The 19,282-nt window shown below is 46.4% G+C and overlaps 2 protein-coding genes across 3 annotated transcripts in view; both read right to left on the reverse strand.

The window, feature by feature from the left end:
• LOC118576003 (zinc finger protein 431-like) overlaps positions 1-19,282 on the reverse strand; it is an 81,579-nt gene that overhangs the window by 27,667 nt on the left and 34,630 nt on the right. The gene's annotated exons all lie outside the window — the stretch shown is intronic.
• On the reverse strand, positions 16,038-17,383 carry LOC118576004 (ubiquinone biosynthesis O-methyltransferase, mitochondrial-like). The gene has a single exon (XM_036176386.1). The coding sequence runs from the start codon at positions 17,324-17,326 to the stop codon at positions 16,181-16,183; it is 1,146 nt and encodes a 381-aa protein (XP_036032279.1). The 5' UTR covers positions 17,327-17,383; the 3' UTR covers positions 16,038-16,180.

The raw sequence follows: 19,282 nt of genomic DNA on the forward strand, positions 1-19,282 counted from the left end.
GCCTAGTCTACATGTAATGTCAAAGTCAGACATGGCTACAAAGAAAGAATGTGTCAAAAGAAAGTCTATTTCTGTTACATCAAAATTTTAAAGTACTTTATTATTTAAGCCTAAAGAGTATATAAATTTCAGTGTTTCCAACAATCACAGCCTTTTATGTACTGATAAGGATTCAAAAATGATTATTCTAAACCATTATTATTAAATACAAATATATTTCATGTATCTGCTTCTAATAGGAGCCAAAGTATTCCAAATATCATACTTTGATAAAATATATTTTATGTCTACCAGAAAAGACTTGTTCTATGAAGTCAGAACTTTTCCAAACATGCTGTTATGTCATACAATAAAGAATAAAATCTGAAAAAAATGGTAGTCTTTGTAAATTTATTCAACACACAAATTCTAAGTGTTCTTTAAATATTAATATTGGTTATAAAATTTTCTGTGTGTGTGAGAGTTTCTGTGATATGTGTGTATTTGTGTGTGTTTGTATGTGTTTGTGTATTTGTGTGTAGTTTATGTGCATCTATTTGTGTGTGTGTCTTATGTTTTTGTGTATGTTTGTATATGTGTTTGTGTGTGTTTGAGTAGTGTGTGTGTATTTGCATGTGTGATGTATGTCATATGACTGGTGTGTGTGTGTGTGTGTGTGTGTGTGTGTGTGTGTGTGTGCAAGAGAGAGGTATTGTGATCTGTATGTCTGTTTGATATGTGAGTGCAGGTACACTCTACCCCTTATATTTAGTGGCTAATGGACAACTTTCAGGACTTGCTTCTCTCTACCATGGGTAGAGACCTAACTGTGTCAACCAGAATTGGACATATCTGCATAGGTGAATTGCCTAAATGCAAATTCAATATTCATTGACCCAAGATAACCTTCCCAAACTCTACACTCACACAATCTGGTCTGTGATCATTCATATGACATGAATTAAAATATGATGGGAAATTACAAAACAACTCCTGCTACCATAATCAGGTCCCTTTTTATAATAGTGACCCCAGCAGCTGATTGCCTACCCTGCTTCCCTCTGCAATGTGCACAATAAACTATTTCTGCTATTTGGTCTGAAATCAGAAGCAATGCTCTACATGCAAAACCTTTTTTTGGTGACAACATGACTCTAATGGGTTAATTTTAAAAATCTGAGGTAGAACAGTCGTTTAAGAATTTTGAATATGTAGTGTAGAAAAGAGTGAGATCATTGACCTGGAGAACAAGAGAATGGAATCAAGGACAATAGAGTCAAGAAAAAAGAGCTTGTCTCAGAAACATTTTTGTAACAGGATAGAAATGCAACTGTCCTAGAATTAATAAGACTTCCCAGGGAGAAATCACACTTAGGATATTAAGAAAGAAACATACCTTTAAAAGTAGTATGCACTTATCTCTGGCAAATGCTCAAAGAGGATACAGCCTAGACACATTTTGCATTCAACATGTCTGCAATCTTGGTGTCTTTTAGCTTCTTGCTGTAGGTTGCACTTTAAACCATTTAAATAGAGACAGGTAACTTGTAGGTCTAGCCATTTAGGCAGATGTGTTAGACAGCAAAAATATTTCCAGAACTGTTTCTTAAATATACCAGTGACCTGAAACAGCAGACCATTCTTTAGTGACAGTGGGCTGGGGTGAAGCTGACAGGGAATGAGAATGATAGGAAAAGTAGAAGGTAGAAAAGGTAAAAGTTGGGTTGGGGAGGTCTTTCACAAGCTATGTTGCATGTCATGTAAGCTTCTTAAGAAGAATAGCATCTCATATACTACTTCTAAGGGGGAAATGGAAGGAAATGGATGAATTTTATGAAATCAAAAGAAACTATCATATAATAGGACAGACTCAGAAGGAAGCCAATCAAACAGTGCCATAAAGGGTAACACAGTACATCTCAAGAACACTGCTGAGTAAGCCCGCCAGTGGTCTTGAGACTGATAACCATAGCTCCATGTGGGATCTGAAGCAATTCCATCATAAAAACCCTGGTCCTACACCATTACCATTTCACCCAAACATATTCCTGATTTTAGGGAAGGAGCTCTGTTTTATTGTCAATAAAAAGGCCCTTAGGGAAAACTCCCAAGGGCTAGGCCCCAGACTGTTACTAGCTCTCCCAAGAATGTTCCTCATCCTTGACTGAGGGCCTAAATAAAAGTCTCACTTGATCAGGCCAGCCCTTATCACAACAGTGTTTTTCTTTTCAAAGAGTTGTCACCTGGTCTCATATTGCCCATCTGGCAGAACTATGCTTTTCTCAGGTAGAAAACTGGAACTTTATGGCATACCAGGCCGTGAGGTTGGTTACAGGCCTGTAATGCCTCAATAAGCAGCTTGTTAGAATCTCATTCTTACAAAGTTTGAGCCTAGTTGCTTGTTGTAAATCAACAGTAGTTTCTTTGTAATGGTGTGGAGACAAATGTCTGTAAAATCCTGGTGAACAAATGTGTATCCTACTGTCCAAATCTCTAACAAGCCTGGTGAGAATACGCATATCTTTAGGATGAATTAGAGGCAGTCCTCCCTTAGCTAAATACTATTTTGTAAGACTTACTGTCTCTTAAGCATTAGTAAATCCTTTAAATCAACAATTCTACCCATCTACATCACACATTAGTAGTGAAGTGCAACCCAATGCATGAGATGCCTTTTAAAATACCCCCCAAAATTAATTCTAAATGGATCTTACATGTAAACAATAAATGCAAAGTATTGACTCTCTATATAGTACTGGAAGGTACTCTCCAAGTTTGGCATCCTGCTTTCCACAGGTGCACCAAAAGCATGTTGAAATTCAAAGATTTTTGTTTTGTTTTGTTTTTTGAGACAGGGTTTCTCTGTGTAGTTTCAGTGCCTGTCATGGATATTGCTCTGTAGACCAGGCTGGCCTAGAACTCACAGAGATCCACCTGGCTCTGCCTCCCAAGTGCTAAGATTAAAGACATGTGTCACCACTGTCCGGCTTCAAAGATGTTTTTAAGCACAGCTCCCTTCTTCCAATTCTGTGAGCAGATTCGGCCCATACAGCAGTTATTCAGAGGCATGCCCTTGCGTCCAGGGACTTTCAAGCATCACATGGGACTTCAAATGACAGTGATTCTTCAGGCAGGTTCCTACCCAGATCTGGGGAGTACCTACCTCACTAGATTCTACATCTCACCTTCTGCTCCAACCCATCTGGAGAAAGCAGACCCTCACTCACCATGTCGTAGTTTCCTAGCTCAGCCATGTTCTCTGCTCAGCTCCTTACAGGAGCACTCACAGCACACAACACAAAACCAATAGCACCAGCTCCTCTTCAAAGATAAGTCAGAAGCCAGTGGCAGCAGGAAGGAGCCTGCATCACTTTTGACTGGCAGGTCACCTGGAGGACCTGATTGGCTAGTGAGACTGAGTGACAAGAGCATATCCCATAGGGTCACAATGTGCTTAAAAACACAGCACAATGGTTCCTGTCCCTTGTACCCCAAAGACTTTTTCTAGATCAGCAGAAATATGCATATTAATAGCACTTGACCCTGGCTGCAAAAGCAGATGCTGCTCTCTTCCTGCTCTCTATAGGCACTTCCCCTTCTTCCTCCCAGACACCATGTGGCTTGTACAGACCACTATACTACATGGGATGGAGTTATTCTCTGTCACACAGGTAGAAGGGTACTGGAAAATTAACAACTAAAGAGATATTTAAAGACACACAAGGAGAGTGTTTGTTGTCTGACTTAACACTGACATCAGGTAAACTGAAGGTATTTTTTACCTGGTTGTCACAGGGACATCAGTCAATCAGGAAAGAAAAGCAGGAACTATATCACAACAAAGATAATAGGCCTTTCTTCCATCAGAAAGCTGGATGATGGCTCCACTGCTTAAGAAGCCTTATTCTTGAAATTCAGAGCAAACTGCTGGCAAATTAAATAACAATATATAGCAGCACTCATGGTAATTGAACACTTAAAGAATAATGGACCTAGGAAGAATACATTTATGTACAACACTGTTAGCCAGCACATCTTCCTCCATAGGCAGTTTAAAAAAAAATGTATTATTCAAGCTTCTCTACATGATCAGGACTAGTAAAATTAATCTCTCCATGTATGTAGAAAGTTGATTTTATAGAATGTCTTACAAGCATGTGGGATGGAAAGGAGATCATTTTAACTAGTCTGGCCTGCTGTCTGTCTCAGGGCTGTGACATCATTGCAGAGAATTTCATTTTTAAGCTTCATTTTATTTTATGTTGAAAGACCCCCGGAGGGAATCTCCCCTCAGGTGAGACCCCCGTCTCAAGGAGCACGCAGCGACCACAAATCAGATGCAACAGCACGAGGTTTATTCAAACACAGGTACCTGGGCGACAAAGCCTCTCGGAAGACTTGCGCGCCTCTGGGTTGGTGAGATGGGTTTTTATAGCAAAAAGCGCGGGTACAGAAGCAGAAAGCATTGGTCAAAGGGCTCTGATTGGATAATTCAAACAAGGCGCGAATGGTTACAGAGCTCTAATTGGACAAAGCGAGGCGCGAGTATACAAGTATAAATCCAATAGGGCGTGAACTCAGGCTCAGGGCGGTTTGTGGGTCTCCTTGGTAACCAGATATGTGTGTTGACTCAACCCCTATCTAGAATTCCTCCCGTACTGACGCCAGGTGGTCTGTCCCTGACATCCTGCTTATCTCTACACCTTTGCCTTCTAGCTGAATTCCTTCGTTCCCCTACGTGCCTCATCTCACAAGCTGGGGAATTTCCAATGGCTCTTAGGGGGTTTGCACAACAGGGCATTGATGAAGGTTTGGCTGAGAACAATCAGTGTCAATCAAAGGGTTGAGCAACATTTCTTAATAGCTATCTGGGCTGTGGTGGGGCCATTCTGTTTCCTGGAACTGTCTTTTGTTCCTTACAAACATAGTATTACTATAGGGGTGTCGGGGGGGGGGTCTTTCATTCCCCCATTTTCTTTTTAACTAAATGGAATCTTTCATTTATTGGGATGCATAAAGGTGAGGGGCCAGGGGTGGTGGTTCAGTCTCTGACTGATGGAGTCGTTGATATTGTTGAGTTAGTACCAGAGTTTGAACCACCGAAATTCTCTCCTTAATAAATTGGATGAGTCTGTTTAAAATGCAAGGGCCGAACATCAAAATAAGCACAAGAATCAGTAGGGGGCCCATGATGGTCGATATGAGGGTGGTGAGCCATGGGGACCTGTGGAACCATCCCTCGAACCATCCTTGTTGTTCTTCAAAATATCTCTGTCTCTGCTTCAACCGCTCTCTGAGTTTCGCCATGCTATCTCTGACCAAACCTGTATGATCAGCATAGAAACAACATTCTTCCTTCAGAGCGGCGCATAGTCCCCCCTCCTGTAGAAACAGGATGTCCAGTCCCCTACGATTCTGGAGTACTACCTCAGAGAGAGAGGTTAGGGACTTTTCTAAGGCACTTATAGATTCCTCCAGAGCCTGTATATCCTGGTTCATGGCGGCTTGGAGCTGCAGGAAGTTTTGAGTTTCAACTAGGGCAGTTGCTCCTGTTCCTATCCCAGCCGCAATTCCCCCCATAGTGAGACCTCCTAACATAACGGCTAAGGTCAGGGACATAGGTTCCCTCTTGGTTCGGGCAGGTCTCATCTCAAATTGAGCATAAATGTCCTCAGGCTCATGATAGGTTATCCTGGGAAACAGTTCAATTAATACACAAAAGCTGGATTCATTGCCTTGTAGTACTGACCAGGATGCACAGGGGGTGAGTCCCGTGTCGCATGCCCAGTAAGTTCCATTAGGACCAATGGAGTATCCGGTTCCCGAGGTCATAGTGGTATTACAGAGGTTACGATGGGATGGGGGAGGATTCCCCAGGCATAGTCCCTGTCCAGATACTTCTGACAGAGTCATCTTATGTTGGGTCTCTCCCAGGCATCGAGCTGGGGGGGTGTCCAGCTGGGAATGCGGGCCCTGTATTGCTACCCCTTCATAGTAGGGAGGGAGAGAGAGTAAACATAGCCAACATTCCTGAGTTCGGTCAGGCTGGGTGGCATTTAGGGTGGAATAGGCTCCTTGCAATAGACCAAAGAGTCGATCCCCTGTCCCTAGGCGGGTCCTGGCGGGGGCCGCAGTTGTTGGGGCTGCAGTTATGTTGGGAACATTCATATTGGGTGACATAGTGGGAGTGTGGAGTTGCTTACCCTGTCCCGTCTGGGATGGGGGTTTCTGATCTGAGAGGACTGTATTGGGGCCAACTGACAGGGGGGTGGTTTCTGCCTTGAGCTGAATTTTGAAGGTCAGGCCTTTGTTAAACCCTGTCATATAAAACCTGAGTCCCCAAGTATGCCCGGACTGCCATCCTCTATCCTCCTTGCCCTTTTCAGTGAAAGAGATAACAATTGGTAAGGGGACAGTTCCCTCAGTGCTGACTGTACATTTGTTGGGGCTGGAATAATTTTTAGACACCGTTATCAAGTCCCAACTAGAGCTGGGCTTCCAATAGGCCCCGCCGGTGGTCTCACATCCCCATTGTTTGCAGAAGAATTCCTCATATCCCCCACATCTATGGGCCTCCTTCCGGTTGCGGCCATCACGGGGGCAGACATAAAAGTCATAAGTGGACAAGGAACAACGGGTGTTTGCATTGATACATCCCGGTCCCCTCTGTGGGACATGGCCCCGTCCTCCCCCAGGCCTGATTGACCGGGCTGTGCGAACCGGGAAGTCAGAGTGACTCAAATGAGCAATGTCCCAAGCGTCCAAGCCCGCTATCAGCTGACAAATATCGGGAGTTAGGGGTGGCCACCAGGTGTGGGGGGCATGGTTGGCTGTGGTTGACCATATGGTCTCCCCGGTTTGGGATATAACTTGCCAAGTGAGCCTTTTAACCTGGTGAGGGGATCCTGACCCCAGGGTTGGGAGAGGGGTGAGAGTAAGGAGGAGAATCAGGCACGAGAGAGTCTTATCTTCAGTGGATTTTGAGTGCGCTGTACCTTCCATGTGGACTCCTTGGCGCTGGTCGGGTCAATCTCCTTAGCAGCCTTCACGTGGGAGGCATGGACCCAGGCAGCAATCCCGTCGACCTTGAGAGCAGTTGGTGTGGTCAGCAGGACGGTGTATGGTCCCTTCCACCGTGGTTCCAAATTTTTGGTCTGATGTCGCCGAACCCAGACGGAGTCCCCGATCTGGAAGGGATGAGGGACTATTGGGTGGTCCAGTTGCTCTCGGTAGGCCGCTGCCAGAGGTTTCCAAACTTCCTTCTGTACTAGCTGGAGGGCCTGGAGGTGTGCCTCTAAGGTAGGGCTGGTGGCGAAGGACGAAATGTCAGGATGAAGGAAATTTACAATAGGTGGGGGGGCCCCATATATAATTTCAAAGGGAGTCAAACCATAGGGTCCGGGAGTATTCCGAGCCCTGTAAAGGGCTAAAGGGAGTAGGAGCACCCAGTCTCTAGAGCCAGTTGCAAGCGTTAATTTGGTCAAAGTCTCCTTAATGGTTCTATTAGCTCGTTCTACCTGTCCTGAGCTCTGGGGCCGGTATGCACAATGAAGCTTCCAATCAATCCCCAGCAATCTGGCCACCCTCTGACTTACCTGGGAGACGAAGGCAGGCCCATTATCGGACCCCATTACCTGGGGCATCCCATATCTGGGAAAAATGTCCTCCAACAGCTTTTTGGCCACGACGTTGGCTGTTTCCTTCTTGGTGGGGAATGCTTCCATCCATCCAGAAAAGGTGTCCACAAAAACCAGGAGGTAACGGTAACCATAGAGTCCGGGCGTTACCTCTGTGAAATCTATTTCCCAATGAGTCCCAGGGCGATGGCCCCTTAGGCGGGTTCCCTTGCCTAAGTGGGCCTTTCCGGGGTTCACTTGGGCGCATGCTGGACAGCTAGAGGTCACTTGCTGGAGTATTTGGTCCTGGTTCAGTAGTATAGCCCCAGAAGCCTCGTCGGCCAGTAGGGCCTTCATTTTGCCCTTGCTTAGATGGGTCAGTGCATGAAGGAACTTGAGCATGTATTGAGTATGGGAAGTAGGCATGACTAGTTTGTCTTCTTTTGTATAAGCCTGCTTCTCAGAGTCCCATTCCGCCCCCATTTTCTTTGCTAGCTCATGGTCCTCAGAGCTGTAGGGCATAGGGCCTCTGCTAGGCGGCGGGTGACCCTGCAGGAGCATCAACAGCTGCCCTTCCTTGGGTGGTTGGGAGGCTGCGGCTCGGGCGGTTAGGTCAGCCAGCCTGTTTCCCCGAGCCACTGCTGTGTTCCCCTTCTGGTGCCCTGGACAGTGCATTATACTGAGCTGCCATGGGAGGAATAGTGCTTGTAGGAGGTCCAGAATCTCTTTTTTATTTTTGACTTCTTTACCTTCTGAAGTCAGGAGGCCCCTCTGTCTGTAGATTTCTCCATGCACATGGGCAGTGGCGAAGGCATATCTGCTGTCAGTATAGACTGTGAGTCTCTTACCTTCCGCCATCCGGAGGGCCTGGGCGAGTGCAATCAGCTCCGCTTTCTGGGCCGATGTTCCAGCCGGCAACGGCGAGGCCCAGACCACCTCAGACTCAGTGGTGACAGCTGCTCCTGCTCTTCTCATCCCTTCCTCGAGGAAGCTGCTCCCGTCCGTGAACCAGACATAGTCTGAGTCCTTCAATGGTTGATCGGTCAGGTCTGGACGGGTGCCGTGCGCTTCTGCCAGGATCTGGAGGCAATCATGCTCCCCCGAGGAGGTAGGCAGGGGTAGTAGGGTGGCCGGATTGAGGGAAACTGTGGGGCCGAAGGTCACTCGGTCGGTGTCCAGCAGTAAGGCCTGATAATGAGTCATTCTGGAATTGGAGAGCCATCTGTCTGGGGGCTGCCGGACTAAGGCTTCCACCGCATGGGAGGATAGCACAGTCATTGGCTGACCCAGAGTCAGTTTACCCGCATCCTTGAGCAGGACTGCAATAGCGGCTACCATGCGTAAGCAAGGGGGCCATCCAGTGGCTACCGGGTCCAATTTCTTGGATAGATAGGCCACCGGCCTCCTCCAGGGCCCCAGTTTTTGCACTAATACCCCTTTAGCAAAGCCTGAGTTCTCATCCACAAATAGTTCAAAGGGCTTGGTTAGATCTGGTAGGCCCAGGGCTGGTGACTCGAGCAATGCTCTTTTAATTTGTTGGAAGGCCTGTTGATGTTCTTCCTCCCATCGGAACATAATTCCCGGCTTAGTGAGAGGATACAGGGGGGCAGCCAGTTCAGCAAACCCAGGAATCCAGAGGCGGCAGTAGCCGGCCGTGCCCAAAAATTCTCTGACCTGCCGAGGGCCCTTGGGAGGGGGGATTGAGACTATCGCCTCTTTTCTGGCTTCGGTCAGCCATCTTCGCCCTCCCTCCAGGGTGTAGCCCAGATAGATAACTTTGTTCTGGCATATCTGGGCCTTTTTGGCCGAGGCCCTGTAGCCCTTTTCCCCAAGCCTGGTCAGCAGAGCCTGAGTTCCTTCCAAGCATTCGGTCCGGCTCCTGGCGGCCAAGAGGAGGTCATCTACGTACTGGAGCAGAGTCAAGGTTGGGTGTTCTACCCGGAATCCGGCTAGATCTGCATGGAGGGCCTCATCAAAGAGTGTTGGGCTATTCTTGAACCCTTGGGGGAGCCGGGTCCAGGTCAGCTGTCCTGAAAGTCCGATTTCTGGGTCCCTCCATTCAAAAGCAAACAGTAGCTGACTCTGAGGATGCAGTCTCAAGCAAAAGAAAGCATCTTTTAGATCCAGCACCGTATACCAAGTATGGGTCGGTGGGAGGGTGCTGAGGAGGTTGTAGGGGTTAGGTACTGTGGGGTGTATGTCCTCCACCCGCTTATTGACCTCCCTTAAGTCCTGGACCGGTCTGAATTCCCCCGTACCTGGTTTCTTGACGGGTAAGAGGGGAGTATTCCAGGGAGATCGGCAGGGTTTGAGCACTCCCTGGTCTATTAGCCGCCGGATGTGGGGTTTAATCCCCTCCTGCGCTTCCCGAGACATGGGGTACTGTCTGATTGAGATTGGAGTTGCGGAGGCCTTCAATGAAATGACAAGGGGCGGCTGGTCGTGCGCGAGCCCCAAGCCTCCTGTTTCTGCCCATGCCTGTGGAAACCTGTCTAGCCAGTCCTGCATCTCACCCGGTGGTTCTTCCGGGGGCTCAGGCTCAAAAAGGCGGTATTCTTCTTCCAGATTTAGGGCGAGGACTTGCAAAGGGGTTCCCCCAGGCCCCGTGACCGTGGGTCCTCTTTCACCAAAGTAAATTTGTGCTTTTAATTTGGTCAGTAGGTCCCGGCCCAGCAACGGGTGAGGGCAGTCGGGTATATGTAGGAAGGAATGGGTTACTTGCCCCGACGCCAACTGGACTTTTCTTTCAGTCGTCCACCGGTATCTCCTACTACCGGTGGCCCCCTGGACCAAAGCGGAACGGTCACTGAGGGGGCCTCCAGTGTGGGTTAGGACCGAATGTTGGGCCCCCGTATCAACTAGGAAGGTTACGGGTTGCCCCCCGATCTTGAGGGTTATCCGAGGCTCAGGGGGGGGCTCCTGGCCTGGACCCCCCTAGTCTTCCAGATTAAGGAGGTCCACAGCCTTGGGTCTGGGTCGTCGGGGTCCCTGTGGTCTCTGTGGGCACTCCCGAGCCCAATGTCCTTTTCCCTTGCAGTATGCACATTGGTCCTTCTCCAAGGGGGGTCGCCTTCGTTCTCCCATCCTAACTCCCTCTCTGCCTTGGCCCTGCAACACTACGGCGGCCAGTGTCTTGATCTCCTTGTGTCGTCTCTTGTCCCTCTCATCCTGTTTCTGCCATATCCTTTCCTCCCTTTCCTCCGGAGTCTCCCTCTTGTTAAATACTTTCTCTGCCTCCCTCAACAGATCCGAAAGATTCAATGTCGACAGTCCTTCTAACCTCTGTAACTTAGTCCTGATATCTGGGCTCGACTGGTAGATAAATGACAGGATAACTCCTGGTGCCTGCCCTGGGTCCTCTGGATCATAGGGGGTGTACATTCTATAAGCCTCTTTTAGCCTTTCTAAGAATGCGGCTGGAGTCTCCTCCTTTCCCTGGATGGTGCTTCTTACCTGGGCCAAATTAGTGGGCCGCCTGGCAGCGGCACGGAGACCCGCTAAGAGCAACTGGCGATAGAGACGTAGGTGTCCCCTACCTTCATCGGTGGTATAATCCCAATTTGGGCGCGTGAGGGGAAAAGCTATGTCAATGAGATTGGGGAGCTGGGTAGGTCTCCCATCTTCGCCAGGGACCAGCTTCCGTGCTTCCAGGAACACCCGCTGCTTCTCCTCCACAGTCAGGAGGGTCTGCAAAAGCTGTTGGCAGTCATCCCAGGTTGGCCGATGGGTCACTAGGATAGACTCAATCAAGTTGGTTAACGCCACGGGATCTTTGGAAAACGGGGGGTTAAATTGTTTCCAGTTATAGAGATCAGAGGCCGAGAATGGCCAGTACTGGAGGTGGCGGCCAGGCCCTTCTCTGAGGGGAAAGGCCTTGGATTCCAGGGGGGTGTCATCCCGGCGGACCCGAAGGCGACCGGCGATGGGTGAGGGAGCCGGGGTCCCCCCTGTGTTCCTGCTAGTTGCCATCCTCTCAGGGGCTGCTGCCCCTCCGATGGCCGGCGTCCCTGTTTCCGGTCCCGCGGCTGGCGCGGCTGGTGCCGCGCGATAAGGCGGCGGCTCAGCTGTTAGGAGGTCAATGAGGGGAGAGTCGGGGTCGGGGGGGAGGACGGAAGGCTTGAGAGCCTCTTTGCGGGGAAGTATAGGGTATAAGGAGGAGGAAGAAATCGCAGGCGGTGCGGAGGGCGGGGGAGAAGCCAAAGGGGTTGTAGAGGGACCTAGGAGGAAAGGCTTGACCCATGGAAATGGGTTTTCTACCAGGGATCTCCAGATGGCTATGTAGGGGCCCTGGTCTGGGTGCCCGTGGGGTTTGGGGGCAAAAATCTTCCCTTCAACCTGTGAAATCAAAGAGAGGTTAAAGGAGCCCTCTCGGGGCCAGCTGACATCCATCCTAACCCATTCGGCCTCGCAGAGGGTGGTCCATTTATTCTTTTTGATGATGACTCCTTCATTGTTGCCACGGCCTTTTACGTCCGACCAGCGGTCAAGAGTGAGGCTCAGGGGCGTAGCGACAGTTTGTCCCATTCTGGTGTCTAGATAAAGAAGAATTAGGCAACAAACAAGAAACAGACAAACAACAGACGTTACAACAAATCGCGCTGCGCGGCTTCGGCGCAAAACCGAAAGCAAGAATTCGGTCGGGGATTGGGAGGGTTTGCGCCCTCCGTCCCCTGCCAACACCACGTATCCCTCGGATACCTGGGAGGCCCCGAAAAACCGTGCCCCAAAGGGGACTTCAGACTCCCGTGGAACGTCTTCCAGGGTTGGTGAGCGAAGTCCGGGCTCGTCAGCCCCTTCAGCCTCACCCCGATACAGGGCACTAGGGGAGATACCCTAGTGCGGGACTCAGGCGGCCCGGCCTCACGACAAGTCTGCCTGCCTCCTCTCCCGGCACTACAATCAGGCGGCCCGGCCTCACGGCAGGCCTTGTCCGCCTCCTTTCCTGGTCCCTCCGGACGCTGCGCAGGAACAGAACTCGAACACAGAAACAGACAGCACAGAGACAAAACAGACACAGGACGGCTCGAGCTTAAACACAAATACCGAGGCCGGCCGGCTTACCTCCTGATGGTGGGTTGGTGGTCCGTGAGTAGAGGGTCTCTGGCTCCTGGCTGGCTCGCCAAATGAAAGACCCCCGGAGGGAATCTCCCCTCAGGTGAGACCCCCGTCTCAAGGAGCACGCAGCGACCACAAATCAGATGCAACAGCACGAGGTTTATTCAAACACAGGTACCTGGGCGACAAAGCCTCTCGGAAGACTTGCGCGCCTCTGGGTTGGTGAGATGGGTTTTTATAGCAAAAAGCGCGGGTACAGAAGCAGAAAGCATTGGTCAAAGGGCTCTGATTGGATAATTCAAACAAGGCGCGAATGGTTACAGAGCTCTAATTGGACAAAGCGAGGCGCGAGTATACAAGTATAAATCCAATAGGGCGTGAACTCAGGCTCAGGGCGGTTTGTGGGTCTCCTTGGTAACCAGATATGTGTGTTGACTCAACCCCTATCTAGAATTCCTCCCGTACTGACGCCAGGTGGTCTGTCCCTGACATCCTGCTTATCTCTACACCTTTGCCTTCTAGCTGAATTCCTTCGTTCCCCTACGTGCCTCATCTCACAAGCTGGGGAATTTCCAATGGCTCTTAGGGGGTTTGCACAACAGGGCATTGACGAAGGTTTGGCTGAGAACAATCAGTGTCAATCAAAGGGTTGAGCAACATTTCTTAATAGCTATCTGGGCTGTGGTGGGGCCATTCTGTTTCCTGGAACTGTCTTTTGTTCCTTACAAACATAGTATTACTATAGGGGTGTCGGGGGGGGGGTCTTTCAATGTATGTAGGAGCCTCCAGGAATCTGTGCAGAGAACTTGCAGAGGCCAGAACAGAGTTACAGGAGATGGTCAGGTATAATAGAACCTGTATCCTATGTAACAACAACTGGTGCTACTTTTAACTGTTAAGCTATATCTCCCTAGGCCACTTTTTTATTTGAAATTTATTTTCATACATTTTAATTAATATGTATTAAATCAATTTCCCTTCCATTTTCCTCTCTCCATCCCTTCCCAAATTCTTCCCTTCTAATTTCTTCATTGTTAAGTATGTGAGAATAAATATGCATGAATATATGAATAAAACCTGCTGAGTCCATTGCTGTGGGTTGTGTTTATAGGGATTTAAGGATGAACTCACTGTATTGAATATACAATTAGGGAGCTCATCCCTGCCTGAGGCTAATTCTCCCACCTGAAGGAGAATTCCACTATTTAATGAGCAATAAGTGTCTTATCCCCAAGTGATCTAGATGTTGGACAGGAAACATTATCAAGAATAGAAAATATTATCAAGAATGGTAAACTTCAGGTGGCAAATACAACAGCTAACAATTGCTGTGCCATGACCCTGAACTTCTAGAGCTTTAGGGAAGATTATGGACATTGTCCTAAGCTATTTACAGTCTCCTTTGGTTCTGTGATCCTCTCCCCACACCCCAATAACCATTCTTATTTGCATGACTTTGAAATCCAGAAATTCCTACCTCCATACTCTAAGGAGTATGGATTACAGGCCTGTGCCACTGTGCCTGGGTTAGGTGGCTTCAACTGCATTTAGTGAAGAGCTAGAATGACAGATGAGTAACAAGAGCAGTTACACTTAACTATATTCAAAAACTACTTATCTCTGTGAGCCTGAGTTTTGCCATCACCAAAATAAGGAAAGAATTCTTCCTAGGTCATTGATGAGTTATAACAGACTCAATAATAAAGAAAAATAAAATTTCTCATAGTTGGAACACAGTGAACATTAAGGCAGGAAGGCTACATTTGATAGGAACCTTCTTCTGTTACTGGAGATAGGACCAGAACCTGTGCCCTGGCTACTCTAACTAGGCAGGCTCAGCCACTCATCTTCAGTAAGCCAATTAAATGAACCAAGTTATCTTGTGAGTGATATGTCCACCTATAATGCAGGTACTCTGGATGCAAGGTGAACAGATCTCTCTGATGTCCTAAGACAGCCTAGTCTGTAGTGTGAGTTCCTGGACAGCCCGGGAGTGATAGTAATACTATTCTTTACAAAAAAGAAAAAAGTGGAAAAAGCAAATTATTAATTGTGGGGCATTTACCCACCAACCCCACAGTTCCCCTGAGTTTTCTTGAGTGAGAGTAGCAGGCAATATTAGATAGAAGGATTTAGAGTGCGGAGATAAACAGATAGAAAGTACAGGATAGACTCCAGAGGGCCCGGAACCTATTCCAACGGGCTCTGGCCGTCTCTGCCTTAAGGTACTAATAGAAACTCCAAGGGGTGGAGCAAAAGACCTCCCCCAGCAGAGCCAAGATCAGAGCATCCCAGACACCTGCACTCAGGCCTGTGGTCCAATCAGCCTTTCTATGCAGACCTGCTGGATAAAGTTACCAGGAACCTGAAAATGGGCTCCCACAATTAATAAAAATTTAATACACAATATTTATTCAAATTGACTAATTTGGAACAATAAAGGAAATACAAGCTAACTAATTCATCTTTGGTGTCCTAAGGTAGAAGGTAAAAAAAAATATTCAAAACTAAGAAATCTAAAGAAGCCATGTAATTAATTTTTTCCATCTTTAAAACACTCCCACATTTTCATCTGGAGGATTCAAATATTTTCCCACAATGAGATGCCCAGTGAAATTAGAATTTCATGGGGTCTGTGGTTTCACTAGTTGTTACCCAAAGGGAGAAATGTAAATGTCTCTTTAGAATATCCTTATTCCTACCAGGAATGTAGGTTACATGGATTGGCAGGGTGGGAACTGAGGAGCTTTAAGGCCCAAGTGAGGACCACAAAGTTGGGTCCTGCAAGAAAGTATCACTTACAGCTACATGTAGTTGTCAAAAACAGGATAGAGTGGAAGACCTGGAGTGCACTGATTTACCATAGCTAAGTAGGTACAGAGAGCACAAGAGAAGCCAGTTTGTCCTTAGGAACACCCCAAGAATTCCTCTCTGGTCATCTGATCATGGGATTTCATGATCGAAGCTCCCTCCCAAACACTTCCTCCATATTTTACAGCTCTTTGTAAAAGCCTGATTGCCCTATCTTCTAGTGACTTCTGTTTAAGTCTCAGCATCTCCTGACAATCCAGATATGATCTGGAGTCACCACCATTCAGGGCTCCTAACTAAAAGTTTTACATGCATCAAGAAAGCAGAATATCATCCCATTCAGACAAGTCAATCTTCATGCCTGCTATTTCCTCTTCTCTTATAGGAGGTATAAACTCCAGCACAGGTACATCTGACAATTGTCCCTGTAGGCTTACATTGCTCCTCTATTTTTGGCATTGGAGATAAACTCAAGTCTTGTGGCTTTGGTCCAGCAGTCTTTTTAGAATTTGTATTGCTAATTACACTCCTAAACATTTTTTTTTATTTGTCCCTCATTTTATGGAGATTTGGGTTTGGAAACTTTTTTTTTTTCCCAATGATTTAGATATTTTTATTGACCTTTAGTTCTTCAGGACCTCACTCAAAAAAGCTTTTTGAATTTGTAAACAATAAACTTTTCAGCATATTACTACTGTCCTCGGAGGTATCTCTTTTCTTCAGCTCTTCTGTACACGTGGGCTACTGGAGGCATTAGCCTGCGGTGCTTCTGGGTCCGCCTTTAAAGCAGACTCGGCAGGTTCTGGGTGTGCCCATGCACTGGACTTCACAGCATGTGCTGCATAGTTAAGGCTGGTATTTTCACTCCAATGCCAATAACCTGAGAAGGGATTATAGATCATCCCTGCCACAGTTTTAACTGGCAGACCATCTAGTTCCAGAATACTCTCTAGCTTTTCAGGTGAAACAAACTTCTCCCAAGTGTGAGTACCTTTTGGAACAATGCCCGCGATTTGTTCTGCGAAAACAAAGCCCAAGGCGTAGGACAGCAGTGTTTTGTTGACTGTAGTAATGAATAAGAAGCCACCAGGTTTTAATACTTGATAGCAGCACTGTATGAACATTTCAAGGTCGATCACATGTTCCACAACTTCAGAAGCCACAACAGCATCAAAAACTTCTGCATCCTCATTCACAGTCTCCTCCAGGGAACACACTTTGTACTGTATCCTCTTATCCAGGACCGGATCAAATGACTTATGGTGCTGTGCTATCTTAATGTTTTCAGCCACAGGATCGATTCCAGTAACTGAAGCCCCCAGTCGCCCTAGAGGTTCCGTTAATAAACCATCGCCACCGCCAACATCAAGAATCTTCATCCCAGACAAAGGCTTCCCTGGATGGTGATTAGCACTTGTTTTCAAAAGATTATCTCTAATGAAGGGCACCCTCAGGTCATTCATAGAATGAAGAGGTGCGAATGCTCCATGCTCATCCCACCACTTGTGAGGTAGGGCCCAGAAGGTTTTTACCTCCTTGCTGTCAACCGTTGTTTGTGAAGTGCTGTATAAGCTTTTCCAAGGGGACCTGTCAGTTTTTACTCTGGTCAAACAGGAAAAAGTCATGCTGTAGGATCTAACCCACATGGTCCTGTGTTCACTGAATTCCCATGGCTTAATCTGTAGATTCCTAGTGAGCTGATTTCCTGAGTTAGCCGACCATGAAGTTACACGAGGAGGCTGGGCTACTGCACTGGGACACCCAAACCCAAGCGTTCTAAAAAACGAACCCCTCGAGAGCTCAGCCTTCAACCTCTCCCTGGAAACTTCTTTAAGAACCATCTCAAAGTTAGTTTTAGAAGCCATCAACCTTGTATTTTTTTTTTTTGGATGATCAGGGTTGAGGTAAAGATGAAATCAGGACCATCCATTCACACCTTACTGCTATAATGACATGTTCATGAGGCTGAATAGATAGTTCAACACCTGAGAGCACTGGATTCCTATTCACAGGGCCTGACTTTGATTCCCGCCACCCAGAAGACAGCCACAACAATCTCTAACTACAGGCACTGGGGATCAGACCCACTCTTCTAAACTCCACTGGTACCCCCAACCTCTTGGTATACACACTGGCAAAACTTATACATCTAAATTAAACTTCATTCCTTTTGAAAATAACATACATAAAGAAAATCGTTTTTAAAATATGGTATCACATATATATCTGTCTTTTCACCATTTGTATATCTGGTATCCTAGCAGGCCCAAAGAATTAATCAGATCTCCTAGACCTAGAAATACAGATAGTTCTGAGCAATCTGATGTAGATACAAGGAATCAACCTTGGGTACTCAAGAGGAAAAAGACTATTCAGTGTACTCTCTAGCTTCCAATATGACATTAAAATGTAGGTAAATCTGCCAGATTACTCGTTCTGTCTCCTATCACTTGAGGGTGATAAAAGTCCTTGTCAAAGAATTCAATGGCTTTTCTAACTCTCTTGAATGGACTCTCTACTTTGCTTCTTATTTTTATTATTAACATAATTCTCTTGATGTGAGTACAAGTAACATAACAAATCTGATTTGTTGAAACCTGTCAAAGTCCAGTCAGATTATATAGGAAAAGTTCTATAATTTGAGATATGCCTTTCTTTTTGAATTTTTTTGAGACAGGATTCCTCAACATAGCCATGGCTGTTCTGGAAGTCACTATTTGAAACAAGCTGACCTCAAACCTCAAACTCAGAGAGATTGCACTCCCGCTGTCTCAAAAGTCCTCAGATCACAGGCATGTACCTCGAAGCCCAGCTGAGATGTGTTTTTTAAATGATCTATCTTTAAATCAGAGAATTAAAGGATAAAATAAGACTTTAAAAGAAACTATCAATGTTCTAATGAACAGTAATACCCCCTGAAATTCTGTAATAAAAATGTAAACTGGTAAATCATTTCATATATTCTCAAGAACTAGGTTATTTATTCTGTTAATTTCATCCATTTAAAAATGTTTGGCTGGGCGGTGGTGGCGCATGCCTGTAATCCTAGCACTCAGGAGGCAGAGCCAGGTAGATCTCTGTGAGTTTGAGGCCAGCCTGGGCTACAGAGCTAGTCCAGGAGAGCCTCCAAAGCTACAGAGAAACCCTGTCTCAGAAAAAAAAAAAAATGTTTGAACTATGTCTGTGTATCTATACCTGTGTCATCATGTGTATGTGGCAGTGAGAGGACAACTTAAAGGTGTCTATTATCTACTTCTCCTATGTGAGTTCTAGAGATAAAACCCAGAGAGTGATCTGGCTGCAAATGACACTTATTTAAGTTTAAAAATTATTTATGTATGTTCCAGTGTGAAAGTGTACACATGCCACAGCCAGAGTATAGAAATAAGTGAAAATTTTATGGGAGTAATTTGAGTCTTCCAGAGATTGAACTCAGGTCATTAGGCTTAGCAGCACCCAACTTTACCCACCCAAAATTTCTATGACATTAGACTGTGGTTCTGAAAAAGTGTTAGGAACAAGAGTTGAATCCTCAGAATAAACTAATACAATCGAAAGAAAAGTAAAAAGAATAAAAAAGAGATAGCAATATATTATTCCCATTTGCAAATAGGATCTATTATTCAAATTGTCCTGTTTTCCTCTATCATTAGATGACAATATGTTTACAATCTGAAAAGACAATATTTTAGTGATGTAATATTTCAAATAATTTTATTTGAGAGACAACTGTGAAAGATGTCTGTGCAAGGCTGGGACCTGACCTTGATTACCAGATGAAGATCAAAAGTAGGTCCCACAAAGTTACCTTCTGGTATCCT

The sequence above is a fragment of the Onychomys torridus genome, unplaced genomic scaffold (genome assembly GCF_903995425.1).
Source record: "Onychomys torridus unplaced genomic scaffold, mOncTor1.1, whole genome shotgun sequence".
In the NCBI taxonomy this organism is placed as follows: domain Eukaryota; kingdom Metazoa; phylum Chordata; class Mammalia; order Rodentia; family Cricetidae; genus Onychomys; species Onychomys torridus.

Excerpts from the sequence above, each read along its gene's own strand:
- LOC118576004 (XM_036176386.1), bottom strand. The coding sequence starts at position 17,326 with ATGGCTTCTAAAACTAACTTTGAGATGGTTCTTAAAGAAGTTTCCAGG.